We start from the raw sequence: 25,579 nt of genomic DNA, 5'->3' as shown, positions 1-25,579 counted from the left end.
GTGGTGAAAATAGTGTATCAAGTCTTGGTTCAGGAACCAGTCCCCCCCTTTATACCATTGATTCCTATGGGAAAAGCGGTTTCGACTTACAATGCAATTCTAAGGAACGAATTGCGTCTTAAGTCTGAGGACTCCCTGTACTGCTTCTCTGTTTTGTTATCTTCATTGAGGACCACTTCATAGCACTTGGAGCGCTTTCATGAATTCGATCAGCACTCTTAAAAATTGAGTGTACCGTTGAAGCAGGCAAACCGAGAACATGAGCGACATCAGCTGCACGCTCACCTCTTTCAAAATGCTTTATAACATCCAATTATACTTCTAATGTTAGTATATATATACTAAAATATACTTCTAATGTTCCGATGAAGTGAGCTGTAGCTCACAAAAGCTTATGCTCAAATAAATTGGTTAGTCTCTAAGGTGCCACAAGTACTCCTTTTCTTTTTGTGAATACAGACTAACACGGCTGTTACTCTGAAACAACTCTTACGTTGCCTCTTGGACACAGACCCACTCTTAACACTTTGAACGCATTTTACACTCATGATGGGTACAGGACAGTACTGTACTCAAGGCCGTCCCACCTACCTCCACCCACGCCCTTTCTCTTCCCACCCAGTTTCACCCTCTCCTCTGAGCGCCCCATCGCTGCTCCTCCAGCCCTGCTGTCCCCCAGCCGCCTAACAGCTGACCATGGCAGGCAGGAGGCACTGGAAAAGAGGGGGAGGAGTTGATCGTCAGCCCTGTGGGCCGCCAGCAGACGCAAGGACAGTACTGTACAATAGGGGAACGTTTTCCAATTCATGTTGGTCCCGATCCATGCATGTGGATCAGGACCAATGTGAATCGGAACACATTCCCCTATTGATGAGCAACGGATATCCGAAACAACGGATAAGGGAGAGACATATACTGGGGAACTCCTGTACATATAAAGCAGTATAAATTAACCTATTATTTATTCTCAGTAGTGTAACATTTATGGATTATTAAATACAATTACAGTCACTTAAAAATTAAAAACATTCATTGTGTAAATGTAGAACTGAATTGGCTGTTGTAAAATGTAGCCATGTAAACCTCCTCCAGTGAGGTATCATATTATACGGTATTATACAGTACAGAAAAGACATTAAAGAGATTTTGGATGTGACAATTCACAAGCAGAGATCTGGTGTGTCACATTTTGGCAAGGGTGACTTTTTACAACCAGGTCACACATCGGGGGAAAAAAAGAGGTGTATAGCAGAAATGCTGACAGATCCTGAACTAGAAAAAGCTGCTACAATTAAAGATTACCGTAATGACAGAGGTGATCTTAACTGAGACCTTTACTATATGTCAGAAGGGAGGCATGGGCACCCAAGAGCTTTGCATCTGTTCAAGCAGAGAAGAGTCATTTCTCATGAAAGATGCAACACCTTAGCTACCAAACTTTGATTGGTATTTCCTCCCCTGGCTTCCATGGTAGCGTGACATCAATGTCTGTTTTACTATTTCTCTCTCCCTCTCTTCTTTTAAAATAAAAAAACAAAAAATGCTTTAAATACCCATCTACCACAGAAGGACCTTAAAAATACCAGGCATAACAAATCCTTAATCATCTTTCTATGAATATGCTAAGTAATTTGTGATGGCAAAAAAGATTTGGACAGATGAAATTATCCCCTCGTTCATTTGCTACAGCTTGCAGGTTGGTTAAATTCCCTGATGACTAAACCAGAAACCTCCTACGTTTCAGTACATTACCACCACCTTACTTTGGTCTGCAATGCAGCCTGGAGGATTTTATTTTTGTATACTTCATCTCTTGTGAACATTTCTGAATACACTGGCAGCATAAATCATATTGCCCATATGATCCCAATCAAATCAGCAAAACAACTTCTGCATTGGTTCTTAGTAATGATGGGGAAACTTCAGTTATGGTTTGTATAGAAACCTGACCATTCACATGCTTATGTGAAGCTCTACAGACTTTCCCCAGTTTTGAAACTACTTAAACTCTCAGCATGCATTTACTTCCTACTTTTTGTCATGTCTATCACCCGAGGAATATGTCCATTAAAAAAAGCCAAGTTTAGCAGAACACTGTCCATAAACCAAAGAGTCACTGTAAATCTGTTCAACACACACTCATTTTCTGGAAAAAATATTGTGGTAACAGTAACATGAAACCCAGTTAGAAGAACTGCATTATACTCCTGCTGAGCCAAATTCAGCCTTCAGATGTGTATGCAACTACTTTGAAGTCAGTGGGAGCCATACACATGCAACAAAGCACAGAATCTGGCTCATAATGGGCCAAATCCTCGGCCTCTGAAAAGACCACACAAGCCTCCCAGTCAGCAAAACTGACCCTGTTCTGCTGTGTGGAGCAGATGCCAAGAAGCCACAGAGGGACACTCTTTTTTCCCCCATCTGTGACGGCCCTCTCTACAACACTGCACAAAAAGATGTGAGGACACTCTGCAACATGGAATGGAGGATTCGCCCAACGCCCACAGAGAACACTTAAGAAAGCTCATTTACTGTGTTAAGTACAGGACCTATATCTACAGTTTCCAACCCTATGATGACTCTGACATGGCAATAATACCAACCACTGAGACATCCCTCTGCATTTTTGCTTCTGTCTCTATCATCACACACAAAATTCACTTTAACAGGTGCTTAGGTTATTTACAAAAACGAATAATCAAAATACAGATAATTTATATTCTAGTTTTGTGGTTGAAAAAACAAAGCACATTAAAACAAGTAATTTTCTGTGCACATATGCAAGATCTTAGGCTGAGCCAGTGAACACGCTTGTATGCTGTACAGTGTAGCTCCATTTTTTTAATGTTGCAAAATGAAAAGACAAATGTAAAGTGAGTATTTTCTAATATGGAGTGTGTGTTCTTGGTTTAAGTAAATTCAATTTATTGTGGCAATCTCCCATTTTCTGGAGCTTCCTCTCTGAAGCTCATTGTGCTGGCTGAGACAATGCAAAGGGGTTCAGCAGAGATTGGAGTATTATCAGTGATTATTTACCATAACATAAAGGTACATGGGCCTACATTTTCAAAAAGTTATTCGTGATTTTGAATGACCAACGTGAGACCTTAACAAGTCCTTAATTTTCAGAAAGTTTTGAGCACCTGCACGTTGAAAATCAGGCCCCATTAAGCTGTCTCAAGTTGGGCACCTGAAATTTGCTAGACACCTTGGAAAATTTAGGCCATGATGCTTTTACAAAGCACAAAGTAAGACAAATCCCATTCAAAACAGATTAACGCAGGATGCAGAGAGAAGAACGAGTGAGTCATGAACTGTATTAATTTTGAGAGTACAGAGGAAAGCGAGGCTTACCTCAGCACAACACTCAATTGGAATTGGGTTCATGGATGGAGGAGAAAGATTCACGCCAAGGTCTTGTTGTAACTGAATCATTTAGCCCATGCTTAATATGGATCCCCTGCTCTTCTTCCCCAAAGTATTTAAGGAGTTACACTTGACCTAGGCACTGCTAGATTTTAAACAATGGCAGAATATTCTTTTTTGTGTAATAATATGAATAAAAATAGCTGAGTGCTATAGCTTCCCCCTTCAAATCACAACAAACCTTTGCTTTTCAACGACCATTCCAGAGGACGTGGGTCCATGCTGATGATGGATTCTGCTCAACAATGATCCAAAGCAGTGCAGACTGACGCATGTTCGTTTTCGTCAGATGCCACCAGCAGAAGGTTGATTTTTGTTTTTGGTGGTTCAGTTTCTGTAGTTTCCACATTGGAGTGTTGCTTTTTTAAGACTTCTGAAAGCATGCTCCACACCTAGTCCCTCTCAGATTTTGGAAGGCACATTCTGAAATCTAGGGTCAAGTGCTCTAGCTATCTTTAGAAATCTCACATCGGTATCTTCTTTGCCTTTTGTCAAATCTGCAGTGAAAGTGTTCTTAAACTGCTGTAATGTGAAATATATGGCAGAACGCGGGTAAAACGGAGCAGGGGACATACAATTCTCCCCCAAAGAGTTCAGTCACAAATTTAAGTAACACATTATTTTTTTAACGAGCGTCATCGGCATGGAAGCATGTCCTCTGGAAGGGTGGTCGAAGCACGAAGAGACATACAAATGTTTAGCATATCTGGCACGTAAATACCTTGCAAAGCCGGCTACAAAAGTGCCATGCGAAAAGTGCCATGTGAAAAGTGCCTGTTCTCACTTTCAGGAGACACTGTAAATAATAAGCAGGCAGCATTATGTCCCATAAATGTAAACAAACTTGTTTGTCTTCGCAATTGGCTGAGTAAGAAGTAGGACTGAGTGGACTTGTAGGCGCTAAAGTTTTACACTGTTTTTTTTTTGAGTGTAGTTTTGTAACCAAAAAAAATCTACATTTGTAAGTTGCACTTTCTCGATAAAGCGATTGCACTACAGTACTTGTATGAGGTGAACTGAAAAATACTATTTCTTTTATCATTTTTACAGTGCAAATATTTGTAATAAAAATAATAATATAAAGTGAGCACTGTGCACTTTGTATTCTGTGTTGTAACTGAAATAAATATATTTGAAAATGTAGAAAAACATCCGAGCTATTTAATGAATTTCACTTGGTAGTCTATTGCTTAACAGTTCAATTAAAACTGCTGTTAATCATGATTTTTTTTTTTAGTTAATCGCTTGAGTTAACTGAGATTAATCGACAGCCCTACTTCTGACAAAAGACGAAGGACCTTAATTTGGTATTTCAGCCTTCTGCTGAAGTCCTCTCCCCCTACATTTGAAATTAGAGATACTCACAGCTCCATAGTCTGATAACAAAATGAGAATAAAATTGCTCGCACGTCCCATGCAAACAACCCCTGGCAAAGCAATTTTATTCTCTATTACGGTTGATAAACCAAAGCTAAGCATTTTATCTGCTTTAAAACACAGCTGTGTAGAAACACAACCAACGCAGACCATTAGGTAAAATATCTGAGAAACCAAATAGAACTTGCTTTGCACGGCAGTCGGACAAAAGCTCTGGGACAGACTTTTTAAAACTGCAGGCACATGTCTTTGCATAGAAAATTGTATATATGACCATGCACCTAATCAGTGAATGTGATTACTTCGATTGCATTGTGTACATGCCCAGTGAAGTCCATTTTTTTTCGTATGCAACTACCCTATGGGTATGCACGACTGCAGTAACTTCATGCATTTTGCATGTGCAAATGCATCGTGTCAATTTTTAAAATGAGGCTCAATTTGTCTTGAAACTAAGCAGCTTTGAAATTCTGTTTTGAAAACCTATTTTGAACCCCCACAGCAGAAAGAGGGTTAAAGTTTCAACAGGTTGTGAGTTAACAATCTTTACAAGTATAGACATATGAAGTTCTTACAAATACTTTCACCTCTTCCTGAGAAAGGTCCCTGTTAATCAATCAGTCTTCCAAACACCTGTGTGCTCAGCCACTGTCTCTCTCAGTTAGATTGACACTATTTGCATATCTTTTGTGATAATGTAAGGTAACAAGGATAAACAATACCCCATAGCCTTGAAAACCTATCAGACTCTAGGGAATTCATGCTGAAGCTCAAAGACAAACATGAAACTAAGCACCCTATCCTGTCTCTGAAATCTAGGTGCAAAACAATCATTTTCAAGACCAAATGACTTGTTAACTACATAATATAAAGGTGACCCTTGAAAATTTGCCAATTGCCTTAGATAACTAAGTCAATATTTGCAGTTGGATAACCCCACAGTTTAGAGTAATAAAAGTATTACCTACAGTAAATATAGGCAAGTAGGAGAGGAATACTGTAGATAATGAGCTAACCGTAGCCATTTATTTTAGTTGCCAGGTGTTTAAAAGGGCCACCACTGTTGCTATAAATTACAGTAATTATTTTTTTAATTGTTAAAATCATGCTAGCTTTAAGAGAAAATAATTAAGCGTGTTCTTAACTTATCTGTAGGGCTAAAGTATTGCTGAACATGTGCGCTATAAAATTGCCCATTGTTCACAGTACTATAGAGTTGTTATGAAGGCAGCAGGTAGTTGAGGGATTTGATGGACACTTGCTTTTAGAATGCTGACTTGCCCATCCGATGTAGTCCCTGCAAAAAGTATAAGAAATACAATCCTGGAAGGGTTTCTAAGTGGCCACAAGATGTCCTCATTTTTATACAAACATCCAGATGGATAACAGTACAGCTGGTTGGCAGTCAGTAGTGTCATACCACCCCAACTAAATACCTGTCAAAGCAGACCAACATTTCCTGGCAGAGAAGCAGGTTGCTTTTTTCAGAAGGAAATTCAATACTGTACCTCACTGCAGTCGCAACAGGGCTGTGCTCTATATCTGAGTCTTAATTTGAATACACCTGGAAATGCTTTCTCACTGAACTTTCAGAAAATCGGTTCCCTGACCCGTGAAAGGTCCCCTGCCTTTGGTAGTGTTCCAACAACAGGGGTCTCAAGCCTGAAATTTTGCTGGGCTCTGGCCAGCTGGTCTAATGAAATTTCACTTGCATTGTTGGGCTAGGGGTGACCTAGAATACACTGCTCCTACTCTGTGCACAATGAAATCTCATAACTCATAAGATCTGAAGGCAGCCAATGACCTAGCAGACTGATAGGGTTGCTGAGAGACTGAGATGGATTTCATAAAAGATAGGAAGCCCTTTTGGTGATTAGGGGAGACAGAGTGTAGATAATTAACTCAACTACTGTAAGAAGATTTTACCAGAATAAGTTCACCTATACATCACACAAACACAGTGGCATCTCCTTCATTTGAACTCTGATAAGGAGAAACATCATTTATAGAGAAGTAGAATGAAAGTTCCTGATTGTTTTAAGGCATTGCAATGTGCAAACAGCAATTCAGATTACAGCGAAGGGTGAAAATTAAAGGCTCTACGGTGTGAGGGTCCCAAAGTAAAAGGAATCCCAGTTTAGCAGGGTAGGCTTGGCCAAATCTCTTGAGAACTGGTTACAACAGAGTCAGCTGACTGGTGACCTAGCAATCTCTCTCAGCTCTATCTCCTTCACCTGAGTATCCCTCCGTCCAGATCTGAAGAAGAGCTCTGTGTAGCTTGCAAGTGTGTCTCTTTCACCAACAGAAGTTCGTCCACTAGGAGATATTACCTCACCCCCCTCGTCTCTCTAATATCGCTCGCTCGCTCACTCACTCCTTCCCAACTTCAGAGGCTGGGCACCCTTCTCAATACAGAGGTACATTTTATCTCTCTTCCTTAATTCTGAATTATGTATGGAAGACTTTAGAAAGAAAAAATATTAAGAAGTAACTGGACTCTGCAAATATAAGGAAAATCAGTGTCACCTGGAGCTCAGACATAGCTACTACAATGATGGGAGGTGTACAAATATTAAATCGTCATCCTTGAAAAGAGTCCTTTTATATTATATTTGGAAAGAGGTCCCTTTGAATTATATTTTTACTTCATTGCTGATAAATCATAGGGTATCTTTAAAGAGAAAGGTAGTTGAAGAAATATGGTACAAACTTCCATTGTCCAGGTACTGGCTTCACAATTTTTTCTTTTATGCCACTGCTCAGTGTGAAATTAACAAGGAATACTGTGTTCAGATGACATATGAAAGGGCAACTGGTGGGGGAAAATGAAAGCGTTTTAGGGGTTGTGCTGGGCTGGACGGAGAAGAAGGTTTTGTGAGATAAATTCCAGCTTAAACTAAACACCTGACACCCTAATTAAAACTGGAAATAAAGCTCCAAAGAGGTGTGACTTCAATAAGGATGATTTTGCGACTGGATGTTTAACAATGTGAGAATCATGTTAACAGAACATAAATTTACCATTAAATTCCCCTCTCATTTAGGCTGAAATGACATCATATTCTGGCATTTTACTTTTTTTTAACTGTTTGTAAGTGGTTAGCTTTAGGTACATATAGCTGAAAACAGCTACCCGTTATGATTTAAAACTAAAGGGATATATTTTAAAAGTGTGACATGGAAGGACTCTAAATAAATCCTGATGTTTGTGAGTGGGATTTGTGCTGAGAGACGAAGCTATGATGACCTAACCCAGTGGTTCTCAAACTTTTTCCTGGTGACCCCTTTCTCATAGCAAGCCTTTGAGTGCGACCCCCCTTATAAATTAAAAACATCTTTTAATATAGTTAACACCACTATAAATGCTGGAGGCAAAGCGGGGTTGGGGTGGAGGTTGACAGCTCGCGACCCCCCATGTAATAACCTCATGACCCCCTGAGGGGTCCCGACCCCCAGTTTGAGAACCCCTGACCTAACCCCTGGTGGACACAGTGCTAGGTCAACAGAAGGAACGATTCTTCCATCGACTTAGCAACCATCTCTCGGAGACGAGGTAGATTAACGACAGGGACAGGAGAACCCCCGTCTATTGTTGTAGTGAGGGTCTAGACTGCAGTGCTGCGACTGTAGCACTTTACATGTAGATATTGCCGTAGGCTGGTCTACACTGGAAAATTAGGCCTGTTTAACTACGTTGCTCAGGGGTATAATAAATTCACACCCCAGAGCAGCATTGTTAAGCCGACCTAAGTCCCCGTGTAGACAGCGCTAGGTCGATGGAAGAATTCTTGTTGATCTAGCTGCTGCCTCTCAGGGAAGTGGGTTACCTATCGTGACAGGAGAGCCCCTTCCGTCAACGTAGGTAGTGCCTACTCTGAGATGCGAAAGCAGCACATCTGCTGCCACTGTAGCGTTTTAAGTATAGACGAACCCTCAGAAACTTTACATTACACTGCTAATGAAGTGTTAGCTTGGTGGCAGGTTCTGTTTCTTGGTCGTGGGGATGCTGACTTACATCAGCCAACTGAACGTTTCCAAAGCGGACACCTTTGTGTTTTCTTATTTTCTAATCAGCTGCAACTTTTTAGCGACTGCTTTATAAGTCCTCTGCTGTGAAAGCTGGCATGTGTAAAAACAGTGGCTCTCCTTAGACATGAACAGGAAATGGCTGATTCACACAGCAGAGAACCTGCAAACTGGTAGCCAAGTGTGGAGTTTTAAACCTTAAAACAAAATACCATGCAATAGTGGTTAAATGCTGCTTCTAGACAGAGCGCTAGGACCTGGAGGAGGAGCTGCAAGTGGGACAGAAAAATACTATCCCAGGCTTTTATCAAAGCTTTGGCACTTTTAAACTTGACAGGTCTTGAAATTGCAGGCTGTGCAGAATAGTGTCAAACTGAGAAGCAACTATTTTTAAAAACCCCTCTCCAAATCTCTACCAACATCTTGAACAACCTTGGAGATTCCTTCCATCCTGTTCTTTCACAACACTTTGCCTTGAGAAGCAGTCCAGTAGTATTAAAATATCAAACTCCCTGTAACCTCCTCAGATAGAACTGCATACCCAACTGGAATGTCCAGTCACAGTAATATACCTATGTCCCAGTTCTAAAGTTATTGCATACCCAATACTCCACCGGACTTGGATGAGAGCATAAAAGCTGTAGGAACTTAACATTAAATAGCAAAATCTTCAGTATTCCACATTCCTTACAGAAGCAGAACTCAGAGTTCCACATATACAGGGAAAAGAGAACAACAGAGTTGAAATTCACCACACCAATCTGAGAGCAGCATTTCCTCCTCACGTTGCTACAAGAAAGGCTAACCACATATACATCTCAGGCTAGATTGCGCCATTATTTAGCTACTAACAACCACTAACCCTCCAAAGAGGCGATGCCTTACACTACTCCAGGAGAAGCACAATTTCTTTAACGCTGGTCTTTATGCACAGGGGAAGAGCAGTTTGCTCCATCCATACATAAGCTATGGCTTGTACTTTTTGATAACCTATTCATAATTCAACTATGTCTCATATGCAAATTATTACGATAAGTATTGGCCTAAAATTTCAAACCTGAATGCATCAAGTTATCTTTAGGCATCTATATAAAAATGGGCTGATTTATAGAGTGCCCACCACTCCCATTTAATTGTACACTGATCCAAGGTATTAAAGGTGCCTAAACAGATTGGGGTGCCTAACCTGAGGCACCCAAGTTTTAAAATGTTGATTATTGTACATAACCTTCCCCCCAAAATATCTGAAATACAAGTTGTCCCATCAACCTGCAGGTGCTGTCGACTGAGTCCTCTGGACAGTGGTGATTGCAGTGACACTGCAGTGGCTTCTGGGGAGGAGCAGGTGCCGTACTCTCACCATCTTCCTTTCTGTTCTCCAAGTTCAACTGTCCAGAACTCCGCAAATACGGTTTGTCTAGACCATTGGCTACAAAAGAAAGAAGAAATGTAAGTTTCCAGGTGGGAGGGGGGTGTGCAAGACTCTGAACAAGTCTCAATTTTTTGTTCTTACTCTCAAAAATTTTACACAGTTCTTTGTTTTGTATTGGAGATTAAAGTGCAGTTGGAAGCTGAAAGATGACTCTAAAATGTAATTGTAGGGTTTTATGTTTATTGTGCCTCAATGATTCCATATCAAATTTGCTAATTGAATACATTTTCTAACAGCCATCCATACATCCTCAAGTGGGAGCTGAGACTCAAACCGTTCCCCCTCTGCCTTTCGGTCCATCATTATCAGTACCAGATTCTGAAAGACAAATTCCGTAATTGGTTACACCATTGCAATCTCCTTTGCAAAGGTGTCTTCGTACTTAAGCCTCAGTTGTACCTGTACAGCCTCATTATCTTCAGTGGAATTGCACAGTTGCAACAGAGAGAGCAAGGTTTGGTCCCGTAATTTTAGTTATAGTTTATTGACGGTGAGTGGATGGAATAGAATCCAGCTCCCTCTCCCAAATTTATGTTGCCTCTTCAATTAACAAAAAATGTTAAAAACAACTTATTTTTGTCACCAAAAGCAAGGAAATATTCCTTTAATTATACACAGTGTCGTCTATTATGTAAGAAAGTGCCAATTTTTATATAGTAACTAGAGAGTATGAATGCACTTTAGGATGAACAATACCAAGCCTTACGGAGGTTATTAATCCCTTCTCAAACCAGCAAGCATGACATGATTTAGGGCTCTGTCTTTTTGGAGGGGTTGGGGGGTGGTCAAAGGATTTTCTCTTTTTCAGTACTACTCACGCAGCTCTTAAAACTAACAGACTTAGAATTTCAGTCTCAAAGACAAAACAATTAGCTCAGCATTAATATCACCATTGGCAGTTTCTTACTTTTAATTTTCTCCCTCCTGCCCTGCCTGTAATCTCTTTCAAGTGTCATCTAGACTACAGCCAACTCTCTCAACCTGCGGAGTTTAGACAGCATCTGGATAAACCCCCCACATTCTTGTCTTACTTTTTTATTTACCATCTTTAAAAACCATGTGCATTTTCATAGTTTTGATTCCCAGTCTGTTTCTCCAGATCCAACCAAACACTTTTTCTCACGCCTCCAGCAGGGAATGAGCATAGTTTCCTCTGCAGTGACTATTCCTTACCACTCGGGTAGCTGTGATGCAACTGAGGACAGGACAGGGAGACGAGCTTTCCTCCTCTGCCCCCTCCACTGGTGTCCAGTCAGTGTGGAGTTGCTGGGCAGAAAAAACTGAGGAGGGGTGGCAGAAAGTAGCTGCCTCAGACTTTAATGACGAGGAGGTGATAGGGATAGAATAAGATGGCAGAGGGTGAAGGGTAAAAGGCTAGGGGGACAGGAACCATAGAGCTATCCCCCTCAACCTTTACCCCCGTTAGGCCCAGTCTCCTCATGGGACACTCTGGGCACTTTCAGGTTTCAGACTGGGTCAATCCCTCTGTACCTGGATAAACTCTGCACACAGAGCTTAGCTTTTCCATCTCAATGAAACCTGTCCAGAAAACAACTATGATTGCTGTACAAGCTTTAATGTTCTCCTAATTCATTATAAATGAACATAGTCTTCAGCAAACTGGGAAAAAAGGTTCTGAGCTCATAAGCTTTGATAAAAGTATGAGCTGATGGTGAAATGCCCAAAAACCACTGATCTAGAGAGAAAACTTAGATTTGGGGAGATTATAGCCCTCCCATTCCAATTTCACCTCCACGGAGTATGGTAGAAAATATCACACTATCGCCATCATGAAAAACATTTGAATTCAACCACCAATGTAATGCGTGTGAAATAGAAACAAAGCCCCACAGAATGTACATTAAAAGACACATGGAATATACATTAATGGCCTGATCTTGGAAGGTGCTCAACACCCTCACATCTCACTGAACCCCATGAGAGCTTTGAGTATTCGGCCCTGCTGAAAGTCAAACCGAAAACTCATTGTGAAGCATCAATAACATAAAACATTTGCATTTGGTGCACAATACACCTGGCTTCCCCAGACTCCCATAGCTGCTTTTTTTTTTTAATCTTAGCAAAATCGGAAATTAAAACCAATTTACACAAGGAATTCACTGCATCTGATGTATTCTCTACTTTCCCATAGCTATGATTAAGTATTAAGTATAATAAAGATTAAGATAAATTATATTTGCATTATGATCTGCTTCTGTTTCGCTAAAAGAGTTACATTTGTAGTTATCATATTATAGATCCAGCCTACATCCAACAAATTAACACGAATAAATGTTCCCTTTGTGGGTCACTGGAACACACACTTTTAAACTAAGTCCTCTTTCAACAAGCAGTCACAAAGCAGGTTTTGTGACTATATTTCATTGTTATTTGTGGATAAGGAATCAACTTTTACAATGTTCCAGTCAAATATTTTCAGACATCTGGCTCATGGGGCAAGAAATCTAAAGAAAAATATTAAGAGTAATACTGAGTGAAAACACTAGGCTCTGATTTAATCAACCATGACATTTTCTGGATGTATCTACTAGCCAGCCAGAGCTTTTCTATGGTGAAAATTACAAAATGGTAATGTTCTAAGTCGAACATAAATAAGGGGTCTGGAACAATTAAATATCATAGATATCTCTGAAGCTATCAAATTTAGACAAGTTGTCATAATATAAAGGGAAGGGTAAACCCCTTTAAAATCCCTCCTGGCCAGAGGAAAAATCCTCTCATCTGTAAAGGGTTAAGAAGCTAAAGGTAACCTCGCTGGCATCTGACCAAAATGACCAATGAGGAGACAAGATACTTTCAAAAGCTGGGAGGAGGGATCAAAAAAAAAAAAAGGGTCTGTGTCTGTCTGTATGATGCTTTTGCCGGGGACAGAACAGGAAAGGAGTCTTAGAACTTAGTAAGTAATCTAGCTAGGTATGTGTTAGATTATGATTTCTTTAAATGGCTGAGAAAATAGCTGTGCTGAATAGAATGAATATTCCTGTCTGTGTGTCTTTTTTGTAATTTAAGGTTTTGCCTAGAGGGATTCTCTATGTTTTTAATCTATTTACCCTGTAAGGTATTTACCATCCTGATTTTACAGAGATGATTTTTTTTACTTCTATTAAAAGTCTTCTTGTAAGGAAACTGAATGCTTTTTCACTGTTCTAAGATCCAAGAGTTTGGGTCTGTGGTCACCTATGCAAATTGGTGAGGATTTTTACCAAACCTTCCCCAGGAAGTGGGGTGCAAGGTTGGGAGGATTTGGGGGGGAAAGACATGTCCAAACTCCGTTTTTTTTAGGAACCCAGATAAAGTTTGGTGGTGGCAGTGGAAATCCAAGGGCAAAGGGTAAAATAATTTGTACCTTGGGGAAGTTTTAACCTAAGCTGGTAAAAGTAAGCTTAGGAGGTTTTCATGCAGGTCCCCACATCTGTACCCTAGAGTTCAGAGTGGGGAAGGAACCTTGACACAAGTAAATGCCTTCTTCACTATAAATGCAACCTGATGTCTTTCCTTTCCTCACAAATATTTGAAGACAATCCACTGGGCAGCAGACTGATGTGCAGACAGCAATACGGAGTGACATCAGTCAATTCTGATCTAGAACAGCTACTCTCAGTGAATCCAGCAACGACCTAAAACCTAATGAATTAATTAAGGTCTCAAGAAATATAACACACAACTTCTAACTTTTCTAAATCCTGCACTTGCCCATTCACCTACTAAATTATTTTTCAGCTTCATTGTTATAAAATGTCTATTTTTATTAAAATATGAAAAATCACATAACACCTATACTGCATGCACTGCAGAATGATTACATCTGAACAGACCAACATTACAGCACTGAAATGATTGTTTTATGGGAAAGGGAAATTGATAACCGCTAACTCACTGTTCTTTACAGTCAGTCATCAGATAAAAGAATTTCCACATGATTTTTTGGGGGGGTGGGGGGGACAAATAATCAGTTATGACAATGCAGCTCTTAGGGAAGTTGTAATAAAGTATGCCTCAGCACAGCCTGATATACTGCATATAAAAGTAAAGAGGTAACAGAAAAGCCACAGTATTGCTGATGAGATTTTATTGGTGATGATCATATACTGAAGAAGAAAAAGAGAATGACAAACAGGCTTCCATCATCCGATACTCACGGTTGCCAAAAAACTGAAAAAGGGTCACATTAAGTACCACACATTTTGATTAAAAAACTGAGTAAATTAAATTTGGTAAGAAGAAAAATAATCCTCCCTTTTCAAATAACATGATACAGTATTACAAAGACCAAAGTTAAGGTTGTAATGCATTTTACTTGACAATTAATTTAATTTGGTATACAGCTGATGGAATATTGGTATGTTGGATTGTCAATGGAAATATGTTTGGGATTATGTTGTATGACATTTTGTTTCCTAGGCTTATTGGCTGTGCTGTTCACAAGTTCTTGCAGTCCTTACTCAGGCAAAATTCCTACTGAAGTCATCAATTCTGGATTTCTCTCTCTTTGCATAGATCATATTTTATCAAAAAAAGTCATGACACAAATATCGTTTGTGATGCTGTAGCTGTGTTGGTTCCAGGATATGAGACAGATAAGGGGGGTGAGTTAATATATTTTTATTGGCCCAGCTTCTGTGGGTGGAAGGGACAGGCTTTCGAGCTGCACAGAGCTCTTCCTCAAATCTGGAGAAGGTAACCAGAGTGTTACAGCTAAATACAAGGTGGGACAGATCTTAATCAAAAGATATTTACACACGTTATAGGAAAGAAGGAGGATCCTGGGAACTACAGGCCAGTCAGCCTCACCTCAGTCCCTGGAAAAATCATGGAGCAGGTCCTCAAAGAATCAATCCTGATGCACTTGCATGAGAGGAAAGTGATCAGGAACAGCCAGCATGGATTCACCAAGGGAAGGTCATGCCTGACTAATCTAATTGCCTTTTATGATGAGATTACTGGTTCTGTGGATGAAGGGAAAGCAGTGGATGTATTGTTTCTTGACTTTAGCAAAGCTTTTGACACGGTCTCCCACAGCATTCTTGTCAGCAAGTTAAGGAAGTATGGGCTGGATGAATGCACTATAAGGTGGGTAGAAAGCTGGCTAGATTGTCGGGCTCAACGGGTAGTGATCAACGGCTCCATGTCTAGTTGGCAGCCGGTATCAAGTGGAGTGCCCCAAGGGTCGGTCCTGGGGCCGGTTTTGTTCAATATCTTCATAAATGATCTGGAGGATGGTGTGGATTGCACTCTCAGCAAATTTGCGGATGATACTAAACTGGGAGGAGTGGTAGATACGCTGGAGGGGAGGGATAGGATACAGAAGGACCTAGACAAATTGGAGGATTGGGCCAAAAGAAATCTGATGAGGTTCAATAAGGATAAGTGCAGGGTCCTGCACTTAGGATGGAAGAATCCAATGCACCGCTACAGACTAGGGACCCAATGGCTAGGCAGCAGTTCTGCAGAAAAGGACCTAGGGGTGACAGTGGACGAGAAGCTGGATATGAGTCAGCAGTGTGCCCTTGTTGCCAAGAAGGCCAATGGCATTTTGGGATGTATAAGTAGGGGCATAGCGAGCAGATCGAGGGACGTGATCGTTCCCCTCTATTCGACATTGGTGAGGCCTCATCTGGAGTACTGTGTCCAGTTTTGGGCCCCACACTACAAGAAGGATGTGGATAAATTGGAGAGAGTCCAGCGAAGGGCAACAAAAATGATTAGGGGTCTAGAACACATGACTTATGACGAGAGGCTGAGGGAGCTGGGATTGTTTAGCCTGCAGAAGAGAAGAATGAGGGGGGATTTGAGAGCTGCTTTCAACTACCTGAAAGGGGGTTCCAAAGAGGATAGCTCTAGACTGTTCTCAATGGTAGCAGATGACAGAACGAGGAGTAATGGTCTCAAGTTGCAGTGGGGAAGGTTTAGATTGGATATTAGGAAAAACTTTTTCACTAAGAGGGTGGTGAAACACTGGAATGCGTTACCTCGGGAGGTGGTAGATCTCCTTCCTTAGAGGTTTTTAAGGTCAGGCTTGACAAAGCTCTGGCTGGGATGATTTAACTAGGAATTGGTCCTGCTTCGAGCGGGGGGTTGGACTAGATGACCTTCAGGGGTCCCTTCCAACCCTGATATTCTATGAAATCACTTAAGATGAAGTGGCATTTAACACCTCTTCAGTCATAGGACAAAGGAGGGTTAAGTAGGCACCAAGGTTTGTTACAAATTATTGCCATGAGGCAGAAAACCAGCATCTCTGTGAAGTCTATGACTTTTAAGCAGAGTTACAAATTTAAATGCCCAGACTCATCTTTTGAAGGTGTTGTGCAGGTTCCTCTGAGGATGAGGACTGAAAGGTCAGATTGGTGCTCGGTTATAGATGTCCAGTAAGCGGAGGGTTGTCCTTGAGTCCTTCAATGAGCGTAACGAATCATTCAACTTCACACGGAACTGACTGGAGGATTTGAAGGGAGCACGGTATGTTGGACTTCCCTGGGGAATCCGGAGGGCGGAAGCTATAACACTGTAGGCATGCCAATAGTCTTCACCATCCATCAGGTTTCCGTGTTATCTCCATCCATTGAAGGTTGGAGGGATGATCTAGCAACCAATCCACCTTCCTCAATAAGTGCTTGGAACTACGCTCTATCCTCCTGCAGGAGACTGTCAGTGAATTCTATGAATATGGAATAATTAACAAAATTGTATTTAGACATTAATACTCTGACAATTTGCTATGCGGCCCCGCAGGCTGGTTGAAGTAAAAATATTCCAAACAGATCCAAATGTTTACCTTCCTTATCAGAAGGGGTGGATGTTGCTATCTTCTTTCAGTGACTGTTTGACTATTAAGGAGTTTGGGACAAGGTGTATAAATAAATTCTGATCCTGTGGCTGGAACAAAGTATTTCTTTTCTATCCCTTTTTGGGGTGGGAGTGCATCTGGCTGGGGCATGCCAGACCACCTTGGACAATTCTAAGATGGTTTCATTAATGGGGAGTGACACTCCACAGAATGCTGAGGAATTTGGAGTGTCTCTTGCACTTTCTCCATGTGTCAGCGATGTTCCTTAACAGGTTTTGGAATTACTTGCAAACACTTGCAGAGAAGGCAAGGCCATACAACCGCTCATCAGGGGATGAAGACGACAGCCTCATCAGAACTATCTGTCTGTTCTCCTCATCCATTTGTTCCTGAGGGGGTTCCTCTACTCACTGGGATTGTACCAACTCAGGATAACACATCTACAGGTACCAAGGTCCCCAGTAATGCTAGTCACAGAGGCTGAGTAATGGTTGAACACAGGGTTCCATTGGTTCCAAGAGGGGTATGTTGTCTTATAAAAATGGGAGAGAACCCAACAGACTATGGATCCTCTATCTGGGCAAACCTCCTGCCTTGGCAGAGATGGTGATACTCTCTCACCAATGTCAGATCCATCCAAGGAGGGAAAAGTTGGTTCCAATTCCATGGGCAGTGCCATTGGTATCATGAATCTTGTGATGCCATGGCTAGTGGAAAATACTGGAAAGTAACTCTCTTTCACATCCTCCCTGGACTGGGGGTGTTATGATCTCTCTTGTGAGGACTGGATCAAAGAGGATGGCAGACTACAGATCTGGGAGGAGGAGGATACCCTCAGTGGCAATGTATTTCTACCCAGCCATGGCGAGGTGTGGAGGTTCTGTCCTTTCATAGCAGTGGAACTGGCTTGGTTAGAGTTCTCTATCTTGATGATTCTTTATTGCAGTGCACCAATACCACTGATGTAGGAAGCACTTGGTGCTCTTCTTTTGTTGGTGCCGTGGATGGTCCCACTTGTGCAGATGATGTTGGTCTTGGAGTACTTTTGCTTTTCGGAGCTGGAGGATTAGTACCATGCCTCTTATGTGCTCATGAGCCTCGTGTTCCAGGGTGAAGAGTCTCACCTGACTTTGATGGTGTGAGGGAAGAGGTCTTTTTCTTGGAGGTGGACCAGGACGGGGGTTTCTCTCATCTCTGATGAAAATGTTTTCTACCCTCTCAATGTTCCCGTGTGGAGGACTCTTCAGCTCTACTCCAATCATCCCCAGAATCAAAAGTCACTGTGCTCAGAAGCATGCTCCTCGGTGCCTCTGTCCATCGTACAGGAGTGTCTGCCCAACCGAGTCAGAATGGGGCACCATCCACAAGAAATCTTTGGAGCCTATAGTCATGGGCTTGGTGAGTTCTGCTAGCAAAGGATCAACAAATGTTGTACTTAGAGCAGATGTTAGTTTCCCTGAGGCAATAGAGATACTTTTGGTAGTTGTTGCTGACCAGGAAGGCCAGGGTACAGGAGACAAAGTTCCTGGATCCCAGCATCTTGAGCACACTAGTCACTCTGTATGGGGTGAGGGGACGGACCCTCAAGCCCCAAACTTATCCTGACTAGCTAAATACTAAGAAACTATCTAAAACTATCTAAAAAGTAGCAAAAAGGGGACTATTCACAATTATTTACACGTAAAATGTTGAAGAAGGTAGAAAATGCTGCAGACATGGAAAGCCACCGTCTCAGACTACGGGCACTAGAAAGGAACTGGAGACACAGTTGGCCTGCGTGCCCCTTACACCCTCAGTTCGGAGCAAGAGGAGGAGAAGGGCACAGGCACAGACCTATGGACACTGCTTCCGATCTCAGTAGCATGCAGCACATGTGTACCCACAGTAGAATAGCCTAGAGACCATCACTTGAAGAAAAAGCTGTAGTTATTTCTATTTTCAAGCTGCAACTCCTGATGCCTTTCCCAATGTGTTGCCAGGGTCATACAGCAAATTTCGAATGCCACTATCTCCAGATTAAATAAATATCACTGCAAGCAGAGTCCTGAAAACTGTTCTGAACGCCAGCAAGCAAAGAAAATATAGACAAGAAACAATGCAACCCGATGCTCTTGCTACTAAACTATGCTTTGATATTTGATCTTAAGGAAACATCAAAGATTGCAACGAGCACATCACAGCATTTCACTGATTATCATTTCAGATGATGATATACCAATTGGCAAAAGCGTTAAGACAATGACATTTGAGAGCAAAAGTAATACAGGACCTTGAACCTCTGCTCTTGTTCCATAAAACTGATAAATCATCATAGTTCCTCTTCCCGATTCCAATTAAAAAGTGATCCAGGACATCTCACTAGTATTCAGGAGAAAATACTAACTACAAAAGCAAAATATTAACTGGATTTCCCCCCCCCAAAAAGCAGAGACTATAGCTGCGTATTAAAATATAATGACGACACGCATGTGCCAAGCTTACAAAACACTGCACTGACATTATTCGTAAGTGTCACTGCCCTTTCAACTAATTTTGTTTTAGCTGTTCATGGTTAGAACTAAAATACAGTATCAGTTCAGACCACACCGCAGAGTAACAAGGCCTTTTTGAACCAGACTTATATTTGATACTTTTCTTTTTCAGTTCCATTACATGAGTTGTTTCATCTCACCTCACCTAAGGACATATTTTCAAATGAATCCCAAGCCAGCTGCGAAATTCATGCATGCAGAATTTAAATACCTTAGTTGACACAAATTGTGTCCTCTGTGCACGCAAGTGATTACACACATACGCTTGACGCTGTAAACGTACAGGACGTTTCTGAAATTTGGCTCTCTGATTAATTCATCCTGAGTCTTTCCACAATCCCTATTCGCCAGAACTCTCACTGCCCCCTCCCTCGGTGACTGAGGCTACGGGTACACGACAGAGCTTATGGGGAGGCAGCTGCACGGATGCAGCTGTGCCTCCGTAGTGCTACGAGCGCAGACACTCGGAGCTGACGGGAGAGAGCTCTCCCCTCGACTTAATTACTCCAGGCCGCACGAGCGGCGGTAGCTGTGTCGGCAGGAGCAGCACTGTCCACACCGGCCCTTAGCTCGGTTTAACTTCTCTCACACGCGGGGCGGGGGGGGCGGCTTACTCACACCCCTAGCGACATAACTTATACCGACTTAAGCTGTCAGCGTACACAGCCGTGAGTGAGTTGAGTGGGTGGATCAGTTCATCTCTCCAGGGAACAGCAACACAGCGTGATGAGTTATTTGGTGGGAAAGTGATACCCAACGCCCCAAAATCTCATGGACTTCAGTGACGCGCTGAAATGTCCATATGCTGCTGAATTAGCTGCTCAACCATTTGCAAAAATTTTAACTTCTCGGAGGCAAATGCCACCCTGCCAAGTCACCAGACCAACTAGCAAGTCAGTGTTTTAAGTAACTGAATAACTAACCGTCTAAATTAGTGTACTGTTTAGCTGCCAAAAGAGGGAGTGAATTGAACTGACTACAGTTCCTGTTGGGCTAACCACACACATGCTGAACAGGGATGCTGCTTTTTGACATGCAATAAAAGTCTCATTCTCTTACCTCCTATTATAACCATCCTCTGAACTGAATGTGTGGAAACAGCAAGCAAGGAAAACAATCGTTAAGTAGTCAGTGAGGGCTGAGGTACAAAACGTATCTCTGGCTGAAAAGATGGGTGAATTCAAGAGCAAGTGTCACTGACTTACTCCATTTGACAGAAAGCTACCCCACATCATGCTTCAACTCTGGGGAAAGCTGCTCTATTACACACCAAAATTAATTGCACACATGAAACAACTATAATCAATTTTGACCACAGACAGCAGGGGTATAATTTGCTAGAAGTATTCGAGCAGCCTAAAAGCATTTCTGTGTTTGAAAACCATAGTGCATCTGTTCAGTTCGGCTATGCTGGAGTGGAAGCACATTCACAGCCCTGCATCTTCTGACAATAACATCAAGGAATCAACTGGCTCTTCTGGCAGACTGCCATGGTTTGGGGTTCTGGCTTTATTCAGAGGAAGACACTGTTTCAGCTGTCTGCTTCCCAGATTTTTTTTTAAACTAATGCAAGCAAGTCTTTTGAGGTATACAATAAGCAGCATTTTCGCCCCCTGATGTTAAGAAAAAGGAAGCAAGTTACGCAGGGATTCAAAACTTCTAACCAAAAATCAGCCTAGACACAATGAAACTCTACAAATCTCGACAGAGGCCTGCTTGACTTTGTGCAATAGAAAATTATAGGACCATGCAGCAAAAGTTAGGTCTGAATGGTCTAAGTTCACGTTCACTCCCCATTCTGCTGTATTTACGTGAGCAGATCTTTCACGGATATCAATCAGTCTCTCACTTCATTTAAAACATTAAAATAGCCTGGTCTTTTTCACTTTGGTTTTAATCAATTCCGACTAAGAGTCATACTTTGAAATGTTATGAAATAACATTTGTTATCAGTGTCCTGTGCACATCTTGCGTCCTCACACATATTGCAAGAGAGCAGAATATCAGAGTCAAGGTGTGCATAGCACACACAGATCAGCCTCACTGATTTCATTGATTAAAACACTTAATCGAAAGTCAGGAGATATGTGTTCACCTCATCTCTGCCACTGACTCACTGGCTAACTAAGAGCACTCTGTCCCTCAGTTTCCATATCTGGAACATTGGAATAAAGAAGCCTTACTTAATCTTTATAAGGACTTTGAGGCTTATAGACAAAAAGCAATTTGTAAGTTTTGTGTAATAGTTTCCTATAATTAGTACTGCTACTTAAAAAAGATCATAAACAAAAGTTATAAGACTGGTCTTTTTCATTATCCAGCCAAACAGAAAAATAAAATAAAAACAGCTTACAGGGAGAAAAAATAAATAAAATTGCAGAATTATCTAAGGTTTAAATAATGTATAGTATTATTATGAAACACGTTAGGTAACGTTTAATATTTATTTTATTTTCCAGACATATCCCTTTCTCCTCACATACATTATAATGATAATGTTCCTTTAAAAGAGAATCCATTGTTAAATTCACCTGTTACTATGGCTAAATATAACAATTCCAAACACTGTAAAGCATCAACAAAATACAAACTACCGTGGCATTGCAACAGCTAATAATTACTATTAATAAATCCTTTCATGTTAGAAAGGTTTTTAAATGTACAGAAACAGATGAATGAAAAAGCAAGTTTTTGAGGAACAAAGACAAAAATATTTCATTTTTTTGCCAGCCTGAGTTCCAGTTATGATGTTCTTTAAAAATCTCTCTCACCTGGACTCTTCTGTACCAGAATGTGAAAGGCATAACTTTCTGGAATTTTTACAATATTCTTTGTTTAAATTGATCTCACTCCCTTTTCATATATAGTGCTAATGAAAGCGTGGATGGATAACCTTGTTTGTTTCTTAGTGGTCTGACATATATTCGAAGGCAATACACTAAAATTCAAAATGAAGGTCATTTGAATTCTCAGAAGTACTTCACCACAGAACTAACAGATTTTGATTCTGCAAAGAGTCTGCATTTAAAATATTTAAGATCTTAACAATATAATTCTCGTTAGGAAAGTTCACAGAGGAACTACAGAGAAAGTTGTAAGAACACATGTATAATAAGTACCTGTCTACCCTTTGCCCCATGGGATAGCTCTGCATCTACATGCCACTTAAACTAAGCTGCATTCTCTAATCATGTTTGACCTTTTGTCATGTTTGTTCCCATGTTTACCTTTTGTCAAAAACCACTGAACTTCTTTCCTTTTTTCAAAAAGTGGCCAAACTCTGAAAACTTCTTTAGAATTCAGCTGAAACCATTCTTTTTTTTTTTTTTTTAAAAGAGCTTTGTAAGAGAAAAAGCTGACCCTTTCACTTACATTCAATTTCCGTATGCTTGTTATATCAATGCCAGATTCCCCCTGGATGAGAGTCAGGTGAGGAGGCACAGAGCTGCTCGGGGGTTCCACTAACAAAACACAGCACCATACGCTGGGCTAATCCTGCCCCTGTGATGTGTTATTCAGCAGTGAAGAAATGTAGTCCCAGTGGTGATTGCCTAATACAGCTCAGCTGTTTTTCTCAGTATGCTCTTTGATTGTAAACTAGCAAACACTATTATTCCAGCCAAGCACAAAGCTATCCTCAGAACATATAGCATATGACAGTAAAAAAGGTGAAAGAAAAAGAAAACCCCGGATTTTTTTTTTAAAAAAAAAAGGTTTCTGACCAATACAGTATTCATTACCATTTCCAGATGGTTACAAGCTGCCTCTGATGTGCGCGTGTGAAAAGCTCTACTGTCGTTCCACTCTCTCTCTACAGCTCTTTGCAGTGCCTCTTTTCACGCTGCTAAACTACATGCGATATATACCATAATTCCCTGGTCTATTTCTCACAGTATTTAACACCATAGATTTTCCAGTAAAAAACCCCACAATCACAAGGCATCAAGCTTTCTTCAATTTCTCTTTTATTTACTTTTTGGGTAATATTAAAAATGCAAGTTGAAAACAATATGGTTTATTTAATGGTGCGGCATACAATCAGTGATTTAGCTGTGAAATTCCTAGAATGGGAACAGCCACAAAACAGGCCTTCAGGTTGTGAACTAAGACATACAATACACCACAATATAGTTAGCAAATGACAAAGCTACCTGCAGAAAAAAGACATAGTGCAGAGGAAGATATAGCTCCTTGCTGGAAAGTACAGACTAATTAGAGCCAAGGAAGAGACACTAGTTTAGGAGAGGTTTCAGAGTAACAGCCGTGTTAGTCTGTATTCGCAAAAAGAAAAGGAGTACTTGTGGCACCTTAGAGACTAACCAATTTATTTGAGCATGAGCTTTCGTGAGCTACAGCTCACTTCATCGGATGCATACCGTGGAAACTGCAGAAGACATTATATACACAGAGACCATGAAACAATACCTCCTCCCACCCCACTCTCCTGCTGGTAATAGCTTATCTAAAGTGATCATCAAGTTGGGCCATTTCCAGCACAAATCCAGGTTTTCTCACCCTCTGCCCCCCCACACACAAACTCACTCTCCTGCTGGTAATAGCCCATCCAAAGTGACCACTCTCTTTACAATGTGTATGATAATCAAGGTGGGCCATTCCAGCACAAATCCAAGTTTTCTCACCCCCCCCACCCCCCTCCAAAAACCACACACACAAACTCTCTCTCCTGCTGGTAATAGCTTATCCAAAGTGACCACTCTCCTCACAATGTGTATGAAAATCAAGGTGGGCCATTTCCAGCACAAATCCAGGTTTTCTCACCCCCCCACCCCACCCCCCTTTTTTTTTCAAAAAAACACACACACAAAAACTCACTCTCCTGCTGGTTATAGCTTATCCAAAGCAACCACTCTCCCTACAATGTGCATGATAATCAAGGTGGGCCATTTCCAGCACAAATACAGGTTTTCTCACCCCCCCGCCACCCCCATACACACACAAACTCACTCTCCTGCTGGTAATAGCTCATCCAAAGTGACCACTCTCCCTACAATGTGCATGATAATCAAGGTGGGCCATTTCCAGCATAAATCCAAGTTTAACCAGAACGTCGGGGGGGGGGGGGGGTTAGAAAAAAACAAGGGGAAATAGGGTTTCCCTGGCTCTGCACCTATAAATCACTGCATATAGTCCCCCGACCTGCGACATATATTAGTAGTTTACAAAGCTTTATAACAAAATTACAGCTTAATATTCTTCACAGTAAGTCCTAGAAATCATTTAGTTGGGGGGAAAAAAAAGTTCTAATCCTCGAGCAACTATGCCTGGAAACAGATTTACACTGAAAGATCATTTATGTACTGCATCTCTATTATCCAATAAATAGCTTGTATCACCGCAAACTAGACTATAACTGTATGGCTGCTTCAAGTAATCAACATTTTTCTTGATGATATTCATCTGAGAACATCTGACACTTCACCCACAGCAAATTGCTTACAGCACTTTGCACTTAATTGTTATACTCCCCAAAATGACACTTTGATTTCTGCTCCTCAGTATCTAATCTAATTCCAACCTTGAAGCACAATAATTAAAACAATAAACATCTACACATTCAGAAAATGTATTGCTCCCATCGGTTACCCAGGGGAGCCTTTCCAAAGAAACATTTTAGGCTTATTTCCTTTATGAAATGAATGTTACAAAGTTGCTAGTTTTCCCAAGAGCAAATGCATCACTCTCAACTAAAGACCATAACCTGGAACCAAAATTTTAGGTTGAAAAACCGTGATACTTCCTCCTCATTGTCTTTGGCTGACCTGGATCAGGCTTTCTTTGATGTACATGGCAATATCAATGCAGTATTATCAGCACTTTCATCCTCAGTCTGATTCTAATACTTGCACAAGTTTAGCCAAAGTCAGTGGTTCTGGCACGCCTCTGTTCTTTCCACTGCATTTTGCAAAGTGTTTCCTCATATGGTCTTGCCTTCCCATTTACTTTTTCTTTGCAATT

The 25,579-nt window shown here is 41.1% G+C and overlaps 1 protein-coding gene across 2 annotated transcripts in view; it reads right to left on the bottom strand.

Annotated features, from left to right (window-relative positions):
- Window positions 1-25,579, bottom strand: part of BMPR1B (bone morphogenetic protein receptor type 1B) — a 354,353-nt gene that overhangs the window by 24,654 nt on the left and 304,120 nt on the right. Inside the window, exons 1-2 of one of the 2 annotated variants that reach the window (XM_084626038.1) lie at window positions 22,976-23,034; window positions 10,102-10,261 (exon numbers count right to left, since the gene is read on the bottom strand). Coding sequence is in view for 1 of the 2 variants with exons in the window: in XM_084626037.1 (XP_084482163.1) it covers window positions 10,102-10,261 (160 nt within the window). In the remaining variant the exon portion in view is untranslated. Of the gene's footprint in view, window positions 1-10,101; window positions 10,262-22,975; window positions 23,035-25,579 lie in introns of those variants that run through there. The other variant, XM_084626037.1, reaches the window with a different exon arrangement.

This window comes from Lepidochelys olivacea (assembly GCF_965140295.1).
Source record: "Lepidochelys olivacea isolate rLepOli2 genome assembly, chromosome: 4".
Classification (NCBI taxonomy): domain Eukaryota; kingdom Metazoa; phylum Chordata; order Testudines; family Cheloniidae; genus Lepidochelys; species Lepidochelys olivacea.
This window is presented reverse-complemented; position numbering and strand designations above follow the sequence as displayed.